Source organism: Grammomys surdaster, unplaced genomic scaffold, assembly GCF_004785775.1.
Source record: "Grammomys surdaster isolate TR1022 unplaced genomic scaffold, NIH_TR_1.0 125739, whole genome shotgun sequence".
In the NCBI taxonomy this organism is placed as follows: Eukaryota; Metazoa; Chordata; class Mammalia; order Rodentia; family Muridae; genus Grammomys; species Grammomys surdaster.
In genome coordinates this window covers 2,492,689-2,515,639 of record NW_021620571.1, presented here as the reverse complement: position 1 = coordinate 2,515,639, position 22,951 = coordinate 2,492,689, and the positions used below count along the sequence as shown (strand labels likewise).

The 22,951-nt window shown below is 41.8% G+C and overlaps 2 protein-coding genes across 3 annotated transcripts in view; both read right to left on the bottom strand.

The window, feature by feature from the left end:
• The window catches only part of Lpcat2 (lysophosphatidylcholine acyltransferase 2), a 63,146-nt gene that overhangs the window by 2,213 nt on the left and 37,982 nt on the right, over positions 1-22,951 (bottom strand). For both annotated transcript variants that reach the window (XM_028788218.1, XM_028788219.1), the window contains 2 exons: positions 7,256-7,354; positions 2,740-2,875 (listed from right to left, as the gene is read on the bottom strand). In XM_028788218.1, coding sequence (XP_028644051.1) covers positions 2,740-2,875; positions 7,256-7,354 — 235 coding nt within the window. The remainder of the gene's footprint in view (positions 1-2,739; positions 2,876-7,255; positions 7,355-22,951) is intronic.
• Capns2 (calpain small subunit 2) lies at positions 14,275-15,261 on the bottom strand. Its single transcript, XM_028788245.1, has one exon. It carries the CDS (start codon positions 15,175-15,177, stop codon positions 14,434-14,436), a length of 744 nt encoding a protein of 247 aa, XP_028644078.1. The 5' UTR covers positions 15,178-15,261; the 3' UTR covers positions 14,275-14,433.

Below are 22,951 nucleotides of genomic sequence, written 5' to 3'. Positions count from 1 at the left end.
GCTGGAGAGATGGCTCTGTGGTTAAGAGTGTTTGTTCTTGCAGAGGACCTTGGTTTGACTCCCAGCACCCACACAGAAGCTCACAATTGTCCATAACTCCAGTACCAGGAACTCCACTGCCCTCCTCTGACTGCTGTGGGTACACGGTGTACAAACATTCACATACGTAAACAACTCATACACATAAATTAAATAAATCTAAATGAACATACCAACAAAATAATGTAACATAATTCTCTAACATGATTTAAGCTGATGAAGTATGGCCATTTACAAACAATTTTAATCTAATTGAAATCATTATGTTCCAATGAAACACTTCATCACAATCTGGTACTTTGGGGACTGCAGAGATGTCTCCAGTGGTTCCCAACACCCGCATGTTGGCTCACAACCATCTGCAACACCAGTTCCTGAGGATCTGATGCCCTCTTCTGGCCTCTGTGGGCTCCCGAGTATATGAGATGCACATAAACTCATATATTTTATAAACAAATATAAAAATAATTAAGTTTTAAAAACCATTGGTGTTTAGAATAATAGAGAGTGTTATAGGAGCAAATGACCAAAGAAAATCTAGTTCACAGGAATTTTTGAAGGCTTCTTTTTAAAAAATGAATAGATTCACGGTCCTCTGTATGTAATTAAAAGAGAATACGGGCAGCCAAAATACCAGTAACTAAACACAGAGCAAAAGAAATAGTTGGCCTGCTTTTCTCATCCTATGAGCATCCATAAGCTGGAGCTTTGTGAATACTGTCAGGGCAATGTAATTATGTAGTTAGAGAATACTCCTCCAGCCAGAGCAGAAAGCTTACGATAAGACAGCCTGCCATCCAGGACCACATCAAAGTCAGCAGGAAACAATCATTTAGGCCTCTGTACAGAGATGTATTTTAAAGACTACCCTGGGAAATATAAAGAAAGTGATTCACCACCATTGTTTTGATATATGATCTCAAGCCATCAGGATGAAGGAGAAGCTAATGATGTTTGGGTCTGTATCTAAACCACAGGATGAAGGAGAAGTTAATGGATGGGTCTGTATCTATATCACAAGCCATCTTTTGTGACGATCACTTCCTCATGGGGAATTGCGACAGGATGAAAAAGACAAAGGCTTTCCACATTTACATTAACTACTATATTAAATATCAGCAAACTATTTGGCTACTACTACTGTCAGTTGACTAGCTCACTCAGGGAACCCTAGTCACACACAAGGTAGATATGAAAGGCACTGAGGTGCAGTCAATGGAACAGGGTCTACAGTCAGACTCTTAGAATTTGGATCCTGGTTCTGCGGATCTTCAGGTGGTCAACCTTAAGAAAATTACTTAGCAACCACTTTGGAAATCAGTCTGGCGGTTCCTCAGAAAATTGGACATAGCATTACCCGAGGATCCAGCTATACCACTCCTAGGCATATACCCAGAAGATGCTCGAACATATAATAAGGACATATGCTCAACTATGTTCATAGCAGCCTTATTTATAATAGCCAGGAGCTGGAAAGAACCCAGATGTCCTTCAACTGAGGAATGGATTCAAAAAATGTGGTATATTTACACAATGGAGTATTACTCAGCTATTAAAAACAATGAATTCGAGAGGTTCCTAGGTAAATGGATGGAACTAGAAATTATCATCCTGAGTGAGGTAAGCCAATCACAAAAGAACACACATGGTATTCACTCACTGATTATTGGATATTAGCCTAGAACCTTGAAATGCCCAAGATGCAACTCACAGGCCACATGAAGCCCATAAAGAAGGAAGACCAAGTGAGGGTGATTCGGTCCTTCTTAGAAGGAGCAACAAAATACTCAAGGGAGCAAATATGGAGACAAAGTGAGGGACAGAAACTGAAGGAGGGGCCGTCTCAAGACCACTCCACCTGAGTATCTATCCCATGTGCAATCACCAAAGGTAGATGCTGATGTGGAAGACAGGAAGTGCATGCTGATAAGAGCCTGATATGGATATCTCCTCAGAGGCCTTCAAGAGTCAGACATATTCAGAGGCAGATGCTCACAACTAGCCATTGAACTGATCATGGGGTTCTCAATAGAGGAGTTAGAGTGAAGACTGAAGGAGCTGAAAGGATTTGCGGCACCATGAGGAGAGCAACAATACCAACCAACCACAGCTCCCAGGGTCTAAACCACCAGCCTGGGAGCACTTAGGGGGGGATCCAGGGCTTCAGCTGAATATGTAAAAGTGGAGGGCCCTGCTGGGCATAGGTGGAAGAAGAGAACCTTGACCTCATGAAGGCTGGATGCCCCAGGGGGTGGGAATTTTGAGGGTGGGGAGGTGGGAGTGGGGGGGGTAGATAGAGGTTACATCCACAGAGAAGAAGGAGGAGGGGCGAGGGGATTGGGGGTTCCGAGGGGGTGGTGGGGGATGGGGTAAGGGGACAACATAGGAAATGTAAATAAATCATCCAATAAAAAAAAAAAAGAAAAAAAGAAAATTACTTAGGTCCCTTGTTTTTCACCAAACACAGATGTGAGAACACAGGATACTGATTGCAGAAGATTATATACACAAAACAGAAAAGAATACCTAGCATGTAAGTCTTCAATAATTAGCTATTACAATCACCACCATGACAATATTACTGTCAGGGCCGTCACTGCTATTACCAAAAAGTTAGCCTAGGGAAAACATGCTCATCTGATGCTCAATTCATAGCCTAGATGCTCTCTGAGTAAAGGGGGATTGGGGTTGCCTACTCACCATAGGAAACAGAGTCACCTTGGGCAATTTCTCTGAAGAGACCAGAAACATTAAGGTCAGGCACTCCAAGAGAAGCCTGCAGAATGGTGCAAAACTCCTCCTCTGTTATGTAGCCATCCTCATCAACATCAAAGAGCTGCAAGGAGAAGAACACACAGAGGTAGAGCCCTAAAGCATATGATATTGAACTGTACTGGAAAGTAAAGTCTTTAATAGTGGAAACAGTTATTGTATGATACATAACTATGTATGTATGCACATATAATGTATATATATACATATATGTGTATATGTATATATATATATATGTATGGAAAGAGTGGAGGGGAGAATGCACTCTGTTACTCTTATAAGATATAAGATTTAACAACTTACTTATTACAGCAGTTTGGCTGAGGAAAGAGACAGGACTAGAATAGAGGCCAAGCTAATAGTACATACTAAAAGATATGGGAGCCCAGGAGGAACATGACGAATCTTACTCAGAGAAGTCTACAAAGGCTTTTCAAAGAAGCTGTCATTATGGTTGGCTCTCATGGTGTAGAGAGATATTCTCACAAGATAAAAGGAATGGCAGGTGAATCCCTGGGAATTACGTTGGCGAAGTCAGAACCAGATCATGGTGGGTGCATATGGCTCCACCTAATACTGGCAGCGGGAGGGGTGTGATCACATGTATTATGAAGCAGAGTGTGTGAGACAGGGTGGGGGGGACAGGAGACTGCTAAGATTACAAGCAAGAGCACTAAGCGAGTCTACGGTGAACAAGTTGGACAGGAAGGGTAGACTTTATAAGCAGGATTTGCAGAAATGTTTTGTAGCAATGGAGGAGCCAAAGAGCTGAAGTTTTCCAGTTGGGTAACTGAGGAAAACAGTCATAAGAATTACTGCCAGATGAGACCAAGAATTGGACCTAGAAAATTAAATCTGAGTTAAAAGTGCCAAGAGTAAGAAAAACTAAATCAGCTACACACTCAAGAGGCTGATGAGGCTCCAGGTAGAGATGCAGGAAAGAACCAAAAGCACACGTCTGCGCAGTGTATCTGGTGAGAAGAAATGGAGTAAAGGCACAGCCCTGAACAGCCACCACTGAGATGTGTGGGCAGAAGAGGAATCGAGACTCAGGAGCAGATAGATGAATATATGTCTTCAAAAGCTAACAGAGGATTTAATAACAGAAAATGAGCCTTGACAGTGGTGACAGGCACCAGACTACAAAGTCATGGGGAAAACCAAGAAGAACAAAATGGTTGCTAGATTTGGTAATTAGGAAAGAGAAGCTTTCAAGAACCAAAAGGGAGGGAGGTGGTAATGAGAATCAGAGGGCAGACAAGCGGCAGAGCTACAAGTGGCATGGGCATTGAGAAGAGCTTACAGAATCAAGGTTGGGAGGCAGTGAACCAAGGCAGGCATGAAAGGTGGTTACTATATTTACAGGTAGAAAAAAAGCCATGGACTGGGGAGGTAAGAAGTTGGGCAGCGTTAAAAAGAGTAAAGAAATGATGGATAACAAGTAATCGAAATCTTCTCTGGGGTATTAAGAACTTTTAATTAGAACTCATTCTTTACAGGTACGGATCAGTGGTATTCAGTTCCCTTTTCATGTACTAATCCTTAACGCTCTTGACAGTACTATACCAACAGGTGCCACCGTTAGCCCTCTCCTGGACATGTGGCAGCTGAGGTCCATTGAGGGTAGCTAGTTCTGCCCCAGACCACACAGCCTGCAAGTGGCAGAGCTAGCATTCAAACGTTAGTGGTCAGTACTGAAAGCCCCAGAGGTTGAAATATCTACACCAAACATTAGATCAGAGTCATAGAAAAAAAAAGGCATTGGGAAGGTCTGATAATCATGGAAGGAAGTATAAATGAATACTCAAAGTTGGTGAGCGAAAAATTCCATAGTGCAAAATTGGGATTTGTTACCCTAGGATGGGAAAACAGTCTTCTGGCCCATTTCCTGTATTAAGTTTTTAACTGGTGTGTGTGTGTGTGTGTGTGTGTGTGTGTGTGTGTGTGTGTATAGCCCATTTCCCGTGTTAAGCTTTTAACTGGGGGAGGGGTGGAGTGAAGATATAGACCATAGGCTCCTTATGTATCTTGGACTTCAAACAGTAATGGCCAGGACTCAGAGGTGCTGACTCTCCACTGGCTGTAACTTTCCTCCAGCCTTCCAGCCTTTAATGACTCTCCCCAAGCCACCTAACAGTCTAAAGGCTTGGCACAGCTGCTGGTCTCACTTCCTTATTTTATCTCTTCACAAGGTCCATCCTGGGCTGTCCTTCTATATTGCTTCTTGGCCACAGCTACCCTAGACCCTTCTCCTTGATTTCCCTCCCTTACTAAGCACTCCCAATTCATCTCTGCTGGCTAATTCACAGATCTATGACAAATCCCAGTCTGGACCCTGGCAGACTTGACACCCAGTTTCCTTGGGGAAATGATATTTCCCATCATATAAAACACTCTAGGACCCCCAATTAAACGATCCTGTACCTCCTGTTAAGCCTGATGCCCAAAACCTTTCAGACCACCCTGGATATAAATTATGAACTGCTCTCTCACTTTAACTGTAGGGCTTAAGGAAGAGTATAGGACATTCCAATAGCCAGGACCTCTGGGCTGGGCGGAATGAGCACAGTCTCCTTGGCTTCCTCCCTGGTCTCATAGCTACTAATAATTTTGCCAATCAGCCAAAGCTGATTCCACTACTTGCCACTAAAACCCTCTATTATTCTACCTGCATAGTTCTATGTAAAGAGGAAATAAAAGATATGGAGTTAGCTGTAATGTGCACACCACAGCAAAAGAGGTGGCAGGGTCATATATACTATCAAAGCATATTACCAAATGAAAAGAAAAAAGTTAAAATATTCCCAAAACATAAAACATATTTAAAAGGCAGTTTAAGATTACCAGCGTAAGCTGGGCATAGCGGTCTGTACCTGTAATCCCAACATTCAAGGGACTGAGATAGAAGTACTCCAAGTTTGAGCCAGCCTGGGCTACAGAGTGAGACCTTGTCTCAGTTAAAAATGTAAGTAAATAGAGAAATAAAGAGATAGATAAATAAAAATCAATGTACAGCATGACTCTTGCCATAGGGAGAAAATTGAGCTAATTTTAGATATAAGTTTTCCTTTCTTCCCTCTTCCATCTTCAAACCAAGGTCTAGGCTGGTCACGATTTTCATGACTTCTTTAAAAACAGTAATTACAGTGATTAAGGTCCAACTTTTCTATTGGGTCTTTCATTGTCAAACTAAGGGTGACTATTTGCTCAGCTAAACATGTAATTACACATATGATTCCAAAACAGAAACAGAGATGTCTGGATTGGACTAAGTTAGCTCTCTGTGTCATTTTAGGTTTTTTGATGAGTAAGTCTAAGCTGAAGATTTGGAACTTTGGAAAAGTGTCTAGCCCCTGCATCATGCCCATCTTCTGGGTTCCAATCATTGGGATTCTTTATGTCCTGTTTTCTCAGTTTAAAGCAATCTGCAATAGAAAGAGCTCAGTGGGATTCCTCCAACAATAATAGCACACATGGAGTCCCAAGGGTCCATCTCTGGTGCCTTAAAACATGAAAAAGGAGTCTTGATCACACAGTTTTTCTAGATAATAGAGATGGCGAAAGGCTTGTTGGAGCTGCAGTGTGATCTGTATCTTAGAGAAAGCCAGGGAGAGAGAAGAGGACAAGGCTGGAGAGGTCACTGGTTTTCATGCTACACAGAAAGTGAGGCTTTTACTGTATAATCAATGAACCCAGCCTGGCAAGACCAGTTGGGAGATGACTTCAGTTGCGAGATGACCTCACAGACTAAGAACTCAAAGGAAAGGCCACAGTGAAATGCAAGCAAGTGAAGCATCTCCACTCTTAAAAAGGCATTCACTTTGGCATATAGCGTGTAGTGTATGAGGGGCATGTGCAGTCTGCATCTTCACAATACACATTTTCCTCAAGCTTTTCTGGAGATGAGAGAGATTTTTTTTTCTCCTAATTTAGATCCCTGCACTATACTGAAAACATGTTGAACACTACAATAAGATAGGAAGGGTAGAAACTTGGGACATGTATGATGATGTTGGCCTGACGTCACCACACAAAATAAACTCCAACACCAAAATGCCACTTAAACCATCTGACAGATGCAAAATTAAGGACAGATCAGAACATTCTAGATGGATTAGGATAAGGGGCAAGGAGTGGTATTTTATTTATAAATCTTACTCCAGGGCTTCAAAAGAGAGCTGAAAAGAAGTAACATTAACCTGTTAAATGACCTGTTCTTCAGCCTGGACGCTCGTACCTCAGCTGCTTCCATTTTTGTTGAAATGGATGCTCGTGTTTTCTTTATTCTCAGTAGCAATTGACTTAATCGCATTACCCTTCCAAACATGTCACAGCAGATCTATAAACTCGGGGGACAGATTCACTGATCTTTCCAAATAATGGAGTTAGAGTCAACACATATTTGCAAGGCTGACTGAGATGTGGTCAGTGGGCTTGGCAGTACCTTAAATGCCACCTGAATGATCTCTTCTGTGTTGGCGGGGTTGCACAAGACAGCCAGGCCGATCACATACTCTCGGAAGTCAATACTGCCATCGTTATTCTGTGAAAAGATAGCAATCAGTTAGGAGGGCCACTTATTGAGTTAGTGTTAATCACACCAAAAAGGCGAAGTACAAGCATGCTGTGTAGCACTGTAGCATCATGCACTGGGCCACTGTGGAGAGAAGTTTCCTGAGAAGGACAGCAAGGGACAGGCTACCCACTCCCAGTTCAGGAGGCAGAACATGTTACATCCAATAATAACTATAAATACTTACCACTGAGGCCATGCCAAGTGACCCACTGGCACTCAGTGTGGACTCCTAAGTTCAGAATGGCTTTGATGAGAACCCTTCAGGGAGGTAGGGACTAGGACTTTAATAAAGCATTGGGTCCATGGTGAAAATGGTCCTGCCAAGATGGCCGGCATCAGAGGATCCCCCAAAAGGTCCTGGAAGGTTAATAAACAACAAACCCACAGAAAATGAAAGTGAAAGGAAAAGGGGGAAACTGAGGCATTAATCAAGCTGCATTATTTAGTTCTTTCTGGCCTAACATGGAATGAACCAGGAGCAACTGTGGCATACTGAACATAACTAGCACGATACAATTCAGGAGGGGACGTAATTATGACAACAGGAAACAAAGGGTGGATGATTCTAACCCAAGCTGATAACACAAATTAACCATTAAGAGGCTGAAAGCTTAAGATACAGAGGAAGGAAAGAGCCAGGCTTGGTGGTGCCCACTTTAATCCCAGTACTCAGGAGGCAGAGACAAATGGAGCTCTGTGAGTTGGAGGCTAGCCTGGTCTATGGAGTGAGTTCTGGGCCAGCCTTGGCTACAAAGTGAAATCCTGTGAAATAAAGAAAAGCGAGGAGGATGTAAGAGTAACTTCTGTTCTGCTCTCATTATTGCCTCTGGTAACCTAGGCCTAGTCCTGGAAGCTTCTAGCCTCTGTTTAATGTTATCTAGACTTAGAATGTTTTTAGCCTCTGAGACTTACTGCTGAAAAAGCTCACCCTTTCTAGTTCTATCTGAACTCTGTTGGCTGGTTTAACTCAGCTGTTCTGGCTCAAACTCCTCTCCAAGCTGACTGATTCAGTCTGGCTTCTTTCTAGGCCTCCAGTGAATTGCTCTGCTTGGCCTCAAACTAACTTTGGCAATTTGTTCTAATCTCCCGGCTCCTTCTCATTCTCTGGCTCATTCTGTCTTCACCTGTGTCTACGTTGTTCTCTGTCTGCAACCTGTCTCTGTAAAAAACAATCTCCCGGTAAAACTATCTCTGTCTTTTCTCTATTAAGGAGCCTCTCTTTTCTCTCAGTTCTCATGAGAGTTGAGCATGTCCTATTCTGTCAAGTCTTTCTCTGACTCCTCACTTTGTCTGACCCTTAATTAGACATCACTTTAAAACATATAGCTTCCTTCTACAAGCTAACTTTTCCTTCATTGTTTGGGATTATAGGTGTGTACTAAGGGTGTGTCTGTATTCCAGCCAGAGGGACTACAGGTGTGTGCTAAGGCTGAGCCGCACAACTAGAAACAGGTTTTTTCCAGTAAACAGGACAATCTTCAGTTTACAGTCTGATCAAATATCCTGCATCAGGTGGAGAGGTAGGTCAGAACATGAGGGGGGACTGGAAGAAGAGAGAACAGACACAGAGGAATCAGGGAAATGAGATGGAGAAGGAGAAAGAAAGTTGAAGAGGAGAATCCCAGGGTGGGGACCGTTTTGGCAATACAACATCAAGTGATGAATCTCCTGGTAAACTATGCACTGGGGACAGCAAGGCCAGAACGATCCTTAATCTCACGGATTAACAACAGGCACTTGGCATGGACATGCATGCGATCTTCAACTACATACAATCAGCAGATGCACTTTAAAAGGGGAGTTTATAAAAGCCTCCGAAATGTTGGGTGATTCTTTGTAAGCACAGCTTCTCCGGAAGATTTCATCTGTTTCTCAATAGCTGAGCTCTGAAAAGGTCAAATCACTTTCTTCATATTACTTCATCTCACTGCAGGGTGGAAACTAAAAGGAATAATAACTTAATTTCCCCTTCCCACCAGAAAAGGCAGAAACATGGGTTTTTAAGATTTCCCCCAAGTATTAGGATTTATTTCTAAGACAAAACCGAAAGTCACTCAGCTTCTCTATTTGTCCAGAAACATCTGAAGAATAACTATTGTTTTTTTAAAAAAATCAACTTTATTGCTGTGTAAGTTATATCTGGCTGGATTCATTTACTTTAGGTGTCTAACTGATAGTTCGTACACCAGGTAGTCACTGCCACAGTGAACATCTGTAGGTCACTACCATGGAAGCACCAAAGAAGACGGTGTCTTAAGGAGTGCAATATGCTTCTCTGCATCAGTAGTTACGTTCTTTACATACCGTACACAGTGGTTTTTAATGAGCCTTAGACATTGAGGAGCGTTTTGAATCATAGCCAAGTTGCTCGACAAAGATAAGGTTCCTATACAACCAACTCTCACTGATCAATACAGGAGAAGTAGAAGATCAATCCTCACTACACCATCGACCCTATGTGGAATCCAGGTGAAGCACCACAACTCTTTTGCAGAAATGAAAATGTAACAGACCCTTCCTGTAACCACTGTTCATGGAACAAGAAAACGTGCTGGAGCTGACATTTTCCTTAGTCAATAATGGCTAAGCATTCTTCAATGGGCTTTTTTTTTTTTTAAAATTGATATAATTACATTACTCAAACTCAAACTCTTCTTGAAGAAGAATATGTAATTTTTCTTTCTAGTAATGTGAACGAGGAAAAATCAAGATGGAAATCACTTGGAGAGATTATTTTATTTTGATTAATAATATACTACTGAGGCTTTTAATTCAGGATAATAAAATTAAGAACTGGAAGAAACTGTAGAAACTACTAATGAAACCAAGACATGCATTTCATTCCAAGTTAATAAAGCCCACTGTTTCTAGAACTACAATTAAATTTAAGTAGTTCGACCAGCAATCATTCAAAGGCAACAGTTTTATAAAGTATATCTTAAAATGGACAAAAAGTTATATAACAACATATATGCTTTTAATCTTTATATTTTGAATTGAATTTGTGACTTAAATTGTTCCATAAATCTGTGTTAGTTTAAACTTCCCCAAGAAGAATTATAAATTTAATAGCACCTGGCCCTAAAATTTATTTCAGAGCTACATTTAAATGAAGAAATAAACCTTTCAATGGAAGGTTCTAGTCATTTCTCCACATCCTTTGCCAAGCAGCGCTGAGGAATAGACCAGACTTGGCGCCAAGGAGTCACATGGAGGCACTGCAGAAAGAATCATGGCCAAGCTTTAATGAGCTCCATCTGTGGACTTCATCCTTTCCCTGGAGGTCAGTAGGATCAAAAAGGCACAGAGTGTGGGAGGAGTCTCAGGGAGTACAGTCACCCAGCACCTTCTACTTGCTTCCCTGGCTTCTAGAAGCCAGGAAAGTCTAGATAAGTTATTCTTATATCAGCTGTTTAAAATCTCAGGAAGTGGCCTAGAGAGACCAGTCAGCAGTTAAGAGCACTTGCTCCTCTTGCTAAGGACCCAAGTTTGATTTCCAGCACACACATGGCATCTCATAACTATTTGTAATCCAGTCCAAGCAGATCGAATGCCATATTCTGGCCTCTGCAAGCATGATACATATATGGTACATAGAAACACACACACACAAACACACACACAGAGAGAAAAACATTCATGCACATTAAAAATAAAATCTTAGGAGGAATAAATGGCCTGATTCTCAGGCATCAGTCCTTCTGGGATATTTCAGAACTTAATTTGTTTAACGTATATATTTTTTTTCATTTAGAAGTAGATTTTTTAAATTTGGTTTTCAGTCTTGCAACATTTAAGGTTACAATTCTGAATACCTGTTACAAGGACTGATTGCCAAGAATTTTTTTCTCTTTGTTGCGTTATAGTTAATAATATCTTTGTGAATGAGAGATAACCAATGTTCTCAGAATAACATGCAAAACATTCCCATAAAATAAAATCCACTTGTCTGTAATAAGATACCATCTATGATGACACACTATACTCCTGAGAGACACTATTATTAAGACATTCTATATCTCAGTTATCAAAACAGTCAGGAAGTGTTCCTATTACCTGGCTATCCTGACTGAGAGTATATATTCCTACTGCCTTTTAAAGAATACTACCAATTTTTCTTATAATTAAATTATCTCAGTATACTTAGTTTTATGTATCAAATAGTAATTTATGACATTTTCAGGAAGGATCAACTCACATTCAGTACAGGGTTGCTATGTAAAATCTTCACAATACTAAAATATATTCCTAAAGTGACCTTGGAGGCGACAGACATAAGAATGTTCTGAAGTTTCTCACTCTCGGGTATACAGCATACATTTTCTTTCTATGTTTTTATAGGTTATAGAATTTAGCGGATACAACCTAGATACATTTACTTTTCAAAGTTACACACAGTTTTGGAATGTAGAAGTGTGGACTGTATAATTTACATGTTCTCCCTTTTCTCAATTTACTACTTTGTATTGTTTAATGTTAGACAGTGATAGACAATGGAGTGGATAAATCAAACGCCTTCTTCACAGGCTATACAGAGTTTTCCATATAGAAATGAAGACTTTTTGGGGGAGAGGCTGTAGGGATTGAGATAGGGTCTCAAGTAGCCAAGGCTAGTCTAAACCTCACTAACTACATAGCCAAGGCTTGACTCCAATTCCTGATCCCAGACCTTTGTTTCAAGTGGAAAGATCACAGACATGTGCTTCCATGTCCAACAACATGGTACTTTTTTTTTTAATTTGCAAATTAATACTTCCTCTAACTTGAAAGTGTGGCTTTAAATGTTAAAATATTTAATGAAAACTAAGAAATTCAGTCAGTGTTCTGGCTGTTGCTTCTATATAGTAACCAAAGATTTGTCTACTTGGGACAACATAGAGTTAGGACTGAATTTTCTAGTATCCACAGTGGTGACTGGGGTTCTTTAGATAAATTATCTATGACTATGGAGGACAGCAGACGCACATGTTAGGAGGGACGATTCATGAAAATAGGTATTCCCTTAGCTGGAGGAATGAAGGAAGTGCTTCATGCCACTTCTAGCATGCACTGAGAGCCTCAAGGTTTATAAGACATTTATCATGAAAATTAGAACAAAACCAAAGGCTCTACCTGTCCTTTCTACAATCAAAACATGGAGATCAAATTAGAAATATATTCTGAGTCCTGACAGAGATTTTGGCAGCTTGCTCCCTTTCCTGGCTACTCTCCTGCTCCCGTGTCTGACGTTTTCCTCGGTTTACTCTGCAGTAGTAAGGCTGATAAGAATGTGTGCCTGCTGGCAGCAGCTTCATGCTTATATACCCACGGTTGGTCTAAGCAGACTATCAGACCAAGGGCAATTAAAAGTCCCTTGAAGAAAGCAGATGCGATCTGTGTGCTTGGCTCAGTTCAGAATTATGTGTGTGGTATTTCATAAGCACAACTTGATGGCAGTGACGGTGTACACACAGTCCAAATGCCAACCTCTCCCAGCCTCGCTGGGAGCTTTCTGGCAGGAGCTCTAGACCTCCTAAGAGGCCAGCTACACCATTCTGTTCCCATAGTTACGTCTTTCTTTTAAATGAATTAAAGGAGGAAAAATAATTTCATTTTGATCCCAGAAGGAGTCTCCAAAGTGGCCCCAGGATGGAAGGAATGAACTAAACACAGCACAGTGCAAGGTACTGACAGGCAGGGAATGGAGGAACAGTGGCTTGCAACAGAGCCTCTCTTGTGCTGTCCGCTCCAACATACATGCTTCCTGGGCTTTGCTTGCTCAGCTGAAACAAATAGCTTATACCAAAATAATCCAGCCAGATGAAGAGCTATGCAGCAGAAAGACGGGGTTAACTCAGTTGCAGGCTGGCAGGTTCTCTCTATTCCTACTCTCCCTTTCTTGAACAGAGGCAGCGCTGACCCTCCTGCTTGGCAGTTCTGACTGGGACAGATTTGAAAAACACTGGGAGACAGCCATAATCTAAAGCCCTTAGGACTGTCAGCTTGGCAGCTCATTAGCATGGCCTGAGGAGCTTAAGGAGGAGAGGTTTCTGAAGAGATTTCACTTCATCTGGGAGTCACTCATTTCTAAAGGCTTCTCCCTGCAGTGCTAAATTGCAGCCAGGGCCTCAAAAGTCAACAATAAAAGTCAGCAATATCTGTTGTCTACACGGCTTCATATTCCACTTCATTGACTGCTGATTATGTGTTTTGTCTTGTTCTTTTCTTCTCCCCCCCCCCCCGCCCCTCGCCTTTCCCCTTGCCCATTGTTTCCAAAGATAAGCAAAAGAATTTTCCTTACTCTGAGGTAGGGCAAGACAGGACAAGAGCTGGCTAACATCACCTGGGTGCGCCTGAATCTGTAAGAAGTAAATGTAAGAATAATCATTTTGATTCATTCAGGCGGCCAAGGACGCTGAACAACAGGTCCACCTTTGGATTCCTCAAGGCCTTTGACTCGTCACAAACACACCAAGACGACAAAACCGCTCTGCTTGTCTTACTAGAAAACAGAAGAAGGGTTCTAGACTCTTAGGCAGATGCTTTATATTTTTTATAAAATGATACCCCTGACATAAAATTGCTCAAGTTGATGCATTTTAATCTTTTCCTATACAGTAAAGTAAGTTCTCTGCAAAGTGCACTTCTTCATAGTATGGGACGAAATGTAAACTATCAATAGAGAAGACAACTTCTAACCTTTCCCTCTCAGCCTTTGAAAGGCAAAGTAACCCACCTCCTGATGCTTTCTTGAGGTAGCCAGCGATTGTAAGCAATGCAAATCCATTCACCTGGATGGAACAACCTTTCAAAGTCAACCAAAACCTGCCCATCACATATACGTATCTCTATATGTCCTCGCTCCAAAATGACTGATCTACAAACCACTCAGAACACTTTCTGTCCAAAAATAGTTTTAATTAAGCAGTGAAGAGTAGGCATATGCGGCATTATAAGAGCCCACCAGGAAACGGTAGCTGGTGAGTGGGCTATGAGCTGTGGCTCATATGACACAGCTTTCTGCAGTCCTGTCATCCAGGGAGGGTCTCTACCTCTCTGCGTCCATTTCAGGAATACATGGTCAGCTGCAGCCACTCTCGGATGGAGACCTGAATCAGGCCATCCCTATCTCGGTCCAGAGTCTTGAAAGCCCGAAACATGGCATCCAGGCGAACCAGGCAGCTGATGAAGTTGTTAAAATCCATACTGCCATCTTCGTCAGCATACCTCCGGACAATCATTAGGTAAAGTTGCTCATTTAGCTGGAAGCCTGCTGCCTGCATGGCTCCGTGCATCTGGGATCTTCTGAGGGAGCCAGAATGGTCGCTGTCATACTGCTTGAAAACACACTGCCATTTCTTGATGTTGTTCCACAGGTACTTAAATTCCTCAAAGCCTAGTTTCCCTGTGGTGTCACTGTCCATGACAGACACAATGCTCCTGCAGGTGTCAAGGCTGAAGCCATCTGTCTTCAGCTCCTTATGCTTAGAAAGGACTTTGTTGAGAATATTCATCAAGTCAGTAGCACCCACCTCCATGTCGGGTCCAGCCAGCTGTGTAAATTGCTGCCGAAAACGCCTGACTTCCTCACTTTCTGAGGCTTCCACGACAGTAAAATGCTGCTGTCGGGGAGGCGGCTCTGGGGTATACTGAGCTGCAGCAGCCTCGCTGATAAAATTGACAATTCCTCCAATGATCCCTCCGATGTTGCCCCCGCCTGCTCTTGCCTGGCCACCTCCTCCAAGAAGGCCTCCAAGAGCCCCTCCAAGACCCCGATCTGCACCTTCCAGGATCGCCTTTGCGAGAAACATGCTTACAGGTTCTCGAGCAGGGGTGGAAGCTGCTAAAATCCTGGAGATGGTTTAGAGGGAGCTGCAACACAGTCAGAGTAGTGCACCTGTGGAAGAACTGGCTTTTCTGTACCAGTCTGAAAGGGTACCACACCCAAGACAGTTCACTTCCAACTGAAGTTGCTGAGTTCCGTTGGGTCCTAGCACCTGCCATGTTTTCACTGGCCTCAGTGAAGTTATTTTTCCATGTCTCTAGATAGTCCACATTAGAATTCTACCTTAAGTAGAAAATATAAAACCATACGTTTGGACTGCATTGAGTTCCTACTTTTATTAGCACCCAAAATAGGATGTGAGTTTTGCTCACAAGAGATAACTGGCTCAAAATCAACATCTTTTTTACCAAGGAATATATATGGTAAGGGTAGAATTGAAGAATTCTTGGGCATTTGAAACAGATATTCCCATTCCTTCCTCCAGAATCCAATTCTTAAGAAAAACTTGGAAGAGGTTCTTCTTTAGTCAAGGTCTCCAGATGCTACCCTGAGAAGTTCTGATTCTGGAGGTCTTCCCAGTAATTATACTTTTGGAATCATTTTGAGGATAATACTTATAGAAAAAAATTATATATGCATATGTCTTTATAGATCCCACAGTGCTGGAGTCACAGGCAGCTGTGAGCTGCTGGTGTTGGTGTTGGAAGAGGCTTCCTCCTTTGCAGACCACACTCTTGATTGCTGAGCCAGCTCTCCAGCCTTAGGTGTTAATCTTATTTAAATGTTTGAAGGAATTCATCAGTGACATAAGGTCTCTGGCCTTTCTTTGTAAAGAAGTTACAGACTTAGGTCCAAACTTACATTCTTGGGGCTAAAGAGATGGCTGGGTCATTAAGAGCATGTGCTGCCCTTGCAGAGAACTCAGTTTAATTCCTAGCACCCATATCAAGTGACTCACAATCTCTTGTCAACTCTAGCTTCAGGGGATCGGATACCTCTTTCTGGCCCCTGTAGGCATATAAACACACACACACACACACACACACACACACACCACACACACACATGCACGCACGCACGCACGCACTTACAAATCAAATCAAATATATATTTTATTTAAAAAAAAAAAGAGGCTGGTTCATTTGAGTCATTAAAAGGAAATAAGACCTTAGGTCTTTAAAGACTTTTCTGAGTCTTCATGATTCAGTCATGATAGGCTACATATTTTTAAGAATTTCTCCATTTTGGGCTAAGCTATCTGGATGAGTAGTGGATGGTTGCTCAGAACACTCATTGTTGCCTCTGTAAGATTAGTGGTTATAGTTCTTCTACTGTTCCTGCTACTCTGCCTGGCTTTCTTCGACGTGACATTTGCGAGATTCAATCATAGAGTTTTACTTATATGAGTGCACCATTGCTCTCTCCAGCCCCGATCATAGGATTATAACAAGCGTTCTCACAGTCAGGGTATGACAGGTTGGTCTCAGACAGTCCTCTGGGACATCCTACCTTTGATATGCTACAGTCTAATCCAAGTCCTCCAGGTGGCTGTGTGTGAAAGGTCTATTGGTGAATTCAGAGAAAGACAGCTAGGGCTGAATGGTTACAATATCATATTGTGTAAGAACTAGGGAGACTGCCGAGTTAGTAAAGCGTTTCTGGTGGGAACAAAGGGAGCTCGGCTTGGACCCTAGGACCCATGTAAAAAGCCAAGTGCCACAGCACATCCCTGTAACACAGGTCTGGGGAGGTGGTGACAATAGAATCCTTGGGCCTGCTGGCTGGCCAGTCTGGCCAAATGAGTGAGTTTGATAGTCTCAAAAAGTAAAATAGAGAGTAATTGAGGAAAAGATAAACATCAACCTCTGACCTCTATATGTGCCCTTGTGTGCCCATGCATGCACATGTGTTTGTGTGTGTGTGCATGCTCGCATGCATGAGCCCACAAACAGACACACACACACACACACTATTTTATTACTGAGTACCTCGGGAAGGTTCCAGTTTCAAGTCTGAAAAATGACAATAAAATTATCTTCGCTGCCTGCTTCACAATGATTCGATCTAACTTCTTACACATTGGGACACGGGATAGGTAGTTAGGATACAAAGGTAGGTAAAACAGAACTGCTGTGCTCAAAACCAAGTAGATCATAAGAACTGACCATAAGTATAAGCTTGTGTCCATTTACACATTTCTATTATCAATACTAAACCATTATGTCATAGATCATAATTTGGTGTTAAAATTTCATAAAAAAATCCCCTGAAAGACAAAAAAACATATTCCAGATAAAGAAAAACTAAAAAAATGTAAGCTCTGTTCAAGATGATGAAATTAATGTGTTTTATACTATACTACAAGCTAACACAGTTGCCAAAGGAGAGTGATGAACTCCGCTGAGGCGAAGGAAAGGGAACATCTATTGCAGAAGAGAGAACGCATGCGCCTGTCTGCAGGTGGTCATTCTCCAAGTGTGCAATGATACACAAGGACAGTGCAGTAGAAGCACAGGGGAGCCCGGGGATGCTGGGTGCTCCAGAGGCAGCAAACAGCACCGTGCGACAAGAGTCAGTTCATAGGAGTGAAAATTCTGAGACAGCAATGAATCAGAATTGGACTGGAAGGGATTCTGGACTGCTGTGTAACAGGGTTTGCCTCCTGGGCTCCTGCAGAGCCAACCATAGCTCAAAATCATAAGAAGACAGAGGTGAAATCACGGTGGGTCTGTACAATTCTACAACAACAAATTGGCTGGCCATCGGGAAGAGAATGGTAGCTACAGACTCTCAAACTTCCTCACAACTGATGATCACCACAGAGCCCAAGAAGGCCTAGAAATTGCAATGTTCCTGCTTCAGCTCTGGAATGCTGTGATTAAAGGTATATGCTGTGGCACCCAACTAACTAACTAACTAACTAACTAACTTACACTTATTTATTTATTTATTTATTTATTTATTTGATCGTGGATATGATGTCCTCAATGTCCTGTCTCTATTAGCCAGACCCAATTACTGGCCTTATTTCTCATGGGCACAATGAAACTGCTTTTATGAGCACCAAAAGACAAAGTGTAGTCCTTAGCTGTGTGAGAAAAAGTACCCAGAACAGACTTCCTTCCTTTTAAGAGATTCACAGGGCTCACTGTGTCTCACAAAGACTTAAATTCATTCACAGGAGCCTCTTTAAGAGAAAGGGGCTTTGTTTTGTATGACTCTTCTTTAAGAATCACTATTTTTATTTTCTTTTACATGTATGGGTGTTTTATTTACATGTATGTCTTTGTAGCTCATGCATGCAGACTCCATGAAGACCATAAGTGAGCATCAGATCTCCTGGTACTGAAGTTATAGTTGCTTGCCGCCCTGTGGACTCTGGGAATCGAACCTGGTTCCTCTGGAAGAACAGCCAGTACTTTTAAGCATGAAGCCATCTTTCTAGGTATTTGTATTTCTATTGTTATTTTTATTTTTACTGCTGTAAATTAACTTGGTAGCAGTTAGTACCATATACAGTGTGCCTCATCTGATATGTTGTTTTGTTGTTTTGCTACATCTTAAGTTCCTCTTATTTCTTTACTGTAAAGAAAGAGGATGTTCGGCTAACAGTTTATTATAATCATGACAGTCTAAAATGCTGTTGCTAGGTGAGTAAGTCTCTTCTTCTTCTTCTTCTGGACCATTTAATCCTCTATGATTACTTACTAGAGCATTTATAACAACCTGAATTGCTGTCCAAGAGGAAACACCATTGGCGAAGCCTGCAGGAGGAGGTTAGAACAGGCCACACCTAATGGAAAATGTGGTCCCAATCTAGGATGGAAGAGTTCCTAACTTAAGAGCTAAACAATGATACACAAATGCTGTTAGCAATATTATTTCTCTCGGCACAGAGTGTAAAAACAACTTGACTATCTACCAACTGGTGAATGAATATTTGCTATAAAGAAATACTATAAACAAAATGAATTAATCACTGATACACACTGCATGGGCAAATCTCAAAGCATGTGAACAGCCAGACACAGGGAACTACACGTCGTGACATTCCTGTTGTGTGAGATATCCAGCAAGTCAGGCAGCAGATTAATGGCAGCCTGGGCTCTAGCAGGGAAGCATAGAAGAGTTATACAATGAATGACAGAAGGAATCATGAGAGGCCGATGGAGGTGTGCTAAAACTGGCTGATGGTGATGGCTGTCTAATCTGTAAATCAATAGAGGGGAAACTGCAGTGACTTGTGTCCTTGAAATAATTGAATTAAACATAATTTGTAAATCCACAGGAATAGTTTACAGCAAAAAGGACACAACACTTTTCGTCTCTGTGGTGTAATTAGCCAGCTCTGTGGTCATGAGGTAGAATTTCCTCTCTTGGCCTAGCAGCTTACCACAAAATGAAGAGAATGGGCAATTAATTTGATAGCAAAGGTCTCAGGTCCTTGTAGTTGAATTCATTTGGATTTTCATGTGTCATGCAACAGTGACAGTAGCAACATCATTCTTGAGTTCAGTTTCCTTGTGGTACCTACAACTCATTATCACACACATACCTTGAACTTGGTTCTATTAATGTGAAAGACATATTATTATTCCTAACTCTATGTTTATGCATTGTCTCATTTTCAAAAGTATTCCTGACTACAACCTACCAGATGCATTACTCCTCTAAGTAGGATTTGACCATCACAGAGAGGGATTGAGTTTACATCAACTGAGGACTCCCAGTTGCCATCTAAGGTAAGGTCTTTCTGTCAGGCATGGCTCTGTCTCCTGCAACATGAGGTGGAATGGACATTCTGAGTTTGGCAATCATTTGTTGATCAGAAAGCCATGTTGGATGCAATCAAAAGTCTTTCTGGAGTCCATGTAAACTGTATCAAACTGTCCTTTATGCTGGACTCTTCCTCTTTCCAGAGTGGGGATGAAAACAGTTGAACACAATCTTTTCTTTACCAAACCTGCTCTTTACTTCTCTTTGCACACAGGGGAGGCCAGAATCACTCACTTGCTACAGTGAGGAAGTCTGGACTGTTGCAGCCCCTTTCTGTTCCAAATATTAACCTCCCAGATACCCAAGAATTTAATTCTTGGGGCTGGAGAGATAGCTTGGTGGTTAAGAGCACTAACTGTTCTTCCAGAGGTCCTGAGTTCAATACCAAGCAACCACATGGTGGCTCACAACCATCTGTAATAGGATCTGATGCTGTCTTGTAGTAAGACAGCTGCAGTGTACTCATATAAATTAAAAAAAAAATCTTTAAAAAAGAATTTAATCCTTATGCTTAGATACATATTTATATATGAAATGAGAAAACTAAGTCAGCCTAAGAACTAGAAAGAAATATTCAGACATACAAGACTGCCAAACTTTCAAGACAATTGAGTAGAAAAGTTCACCTATCCCATCCAGAAGTTTTAGCCTTTTTTTCTAACACTGCCACGTAAATTATGAAGTGAATTTCCTAGAGCAAAGACTGGATAGCTGGATTTGAAATCAAAATGAGCTCTTCTCCCAGGAACAATCAAATACTACATTATTGACTCAAAACTGACATGGAAATTTAAAAGACGGTAATATTCTAGTCTCTCTACAGCCATTAAAGATGCCTACTAACTGTTTTAACATTCATCAGGAGTGAGATCCCTGTATGACAGTACCTTCCCTCTAACAGCAAGAGGCAAGCCAGAATGTTTGTTATTACTGGCACTCAAGACTTATACTTGGACTCATCCGAAGAACAGGACAGACAGGAAGAGCTTGGGATAAAGAAACACATTCATTCCACAGAATGAAACAATAATAAAAGATCTACAGAACTTTACAATAGCCAGAAAGGCTGGCTTGCCAGAGTTCTCAAGTATACACAATCCCTTCCTGTGTAATACTTAAGCAAAGGGCTTATTGCTGCCACCAGAAGAACCCAGTACTAAACAGCAGAAATGGAATCTGACACTTAACAATTATGTTTAAAGAAGGAAAATAGTAACCATCTAAGACTTACTAGTCAATGGTCTGTGAGGAGAACAGTATTGGTTAATTAGATTCTGAGCTCATGGCAGACTACAGCTGAGGGGCTAGAAATCAAGTTCTCTTTATTTTCTGTGCATCTGTGAAGATAGATGATACACTACTACTTCACACTCAGGGATGAGGGCTGGAGGGAAGGCTCAGAGGTCGAAAGCACTGGCTGCTCTTCTAGAGAACACTGGTTTAATTCCTAGCACCTGCAAAGTGGTTCAGCTTTTGCTCTTGGGGATCTGTGCCCTCTTCTTGCCTCTGGGTGAATGCAATATACAAGTGGAACAAGGACATACATGCAAGCAAAAAAACACCCTGACATTTAAAAAGAGGGGAAGGAGGGAGGGAGGAAGAGAGAGAGGGAGGAGGTGAGGGAGGGAGAGAAAAAGTAAGGAAGGAAGGAGGGAGGGAGGAAGAGAGAGGAGAGAGGTGAGGGGAGGAAGAGAATAAGGAAGGGAGGGAGGGAGGGAGGGAGGGAGGGAGGGAGGGAGGGAGGGAGGGAAGGAAGGAGGGAAGGAAGGAAGGAAGGAAGGAAGGAAGGAAGGAAGAGAGGGAGGGAGGAAGGGAGGAAGGGAGGAAGAAAGGGAGGAAGAAAGGAAGGAAAAAAGGAAGGAAGGAAGGAAGGAAGGAAGGAAGGAAAAAAGGAAGGAAGGAAAAAAGGAAGGAAGGAAAAAAGGAAGGAAGGAAGGAAGGAAGGAAGGAAGGAAGGAAGGAAGGAAGGAACTTAAACTCTATGAGGAGATTAACAAGGGGCTTGTAGAGGATGAAGTGAACACTGTCATTATGGTCCTGGCAAGACACTGTTGTATCTATAGAAATGTCTGCCCCATAACTGCTCCTGATTAGGTGGTATTATTTCTTGACTTCATTAAATGCTCTAAAGTTCCTTCAAATGTGCTGACAAATAATTTAGCACTTAGTTTGAATTGTTTCTATACAATATAGAGAGGTCTTTGTTCTAAACCATTGACTCTGACTTATCTGAACACTCAACAAATTTCCCAATTAGTCTTTGATATGAAGAATTCAGTAAATATAAGTATAAACAAGCAAAATTAAGCCCAAATACAAAAAGAGTCCTTTGCTTTTGTCTCTCAAAGAGACAGGATCTTGCCAAAGGAAATTACCCCAAACTAGTAAACAATGGCTTGTCACATTTGGAACCTTTATGTTGTCTACAGTCAAGTATCTGAGTAGCTAATGGAACACACCAGTAATAGCATTTTTAGGACAAATCAGTAGAAATAATTATGCTTTGGTAGATTGGCTAGGAATGTAGGTAGAAGGAAGAGTAAAGCAATAGAGAAAGGAAAAGAGGGAAAGTGCCCATAGGGAGGAGTGGTGGGCGTTTTCCCCACAAGAATGCACAGCTCCTATAAGATCAATAGGAACACCCAGCCCCCATTAAGCACTGGAATTACTCCAGTAGCTCCTTAGAGCAATACACCTGAAGTTGCTGTATCTCCTTGCTCTCCTCCTCAGTCCCAGCTCAATCCTTTCTCATGTGACTGATAAAACAGGCCTGACATGTGTGAGTGTGTGCGCAAGGTGTGGTGACAATTATGTAACTCAGTGCTTAACAAAGAAAATCTTCACAGGTACAGACGTGCAGCTGCATGAAAAACTCAGGAGAAGAGCAGAGACAGATGGGAGTGAGCAGATGGACAGACAGGCAGACAGACAGACAGACAGAGAATATTTAGTACATTAGTCATTAATTTTCTACGCTATTTTCTTTTCCAATATGTGGCAGGCAGAAGACCAGCTCCTGGTCT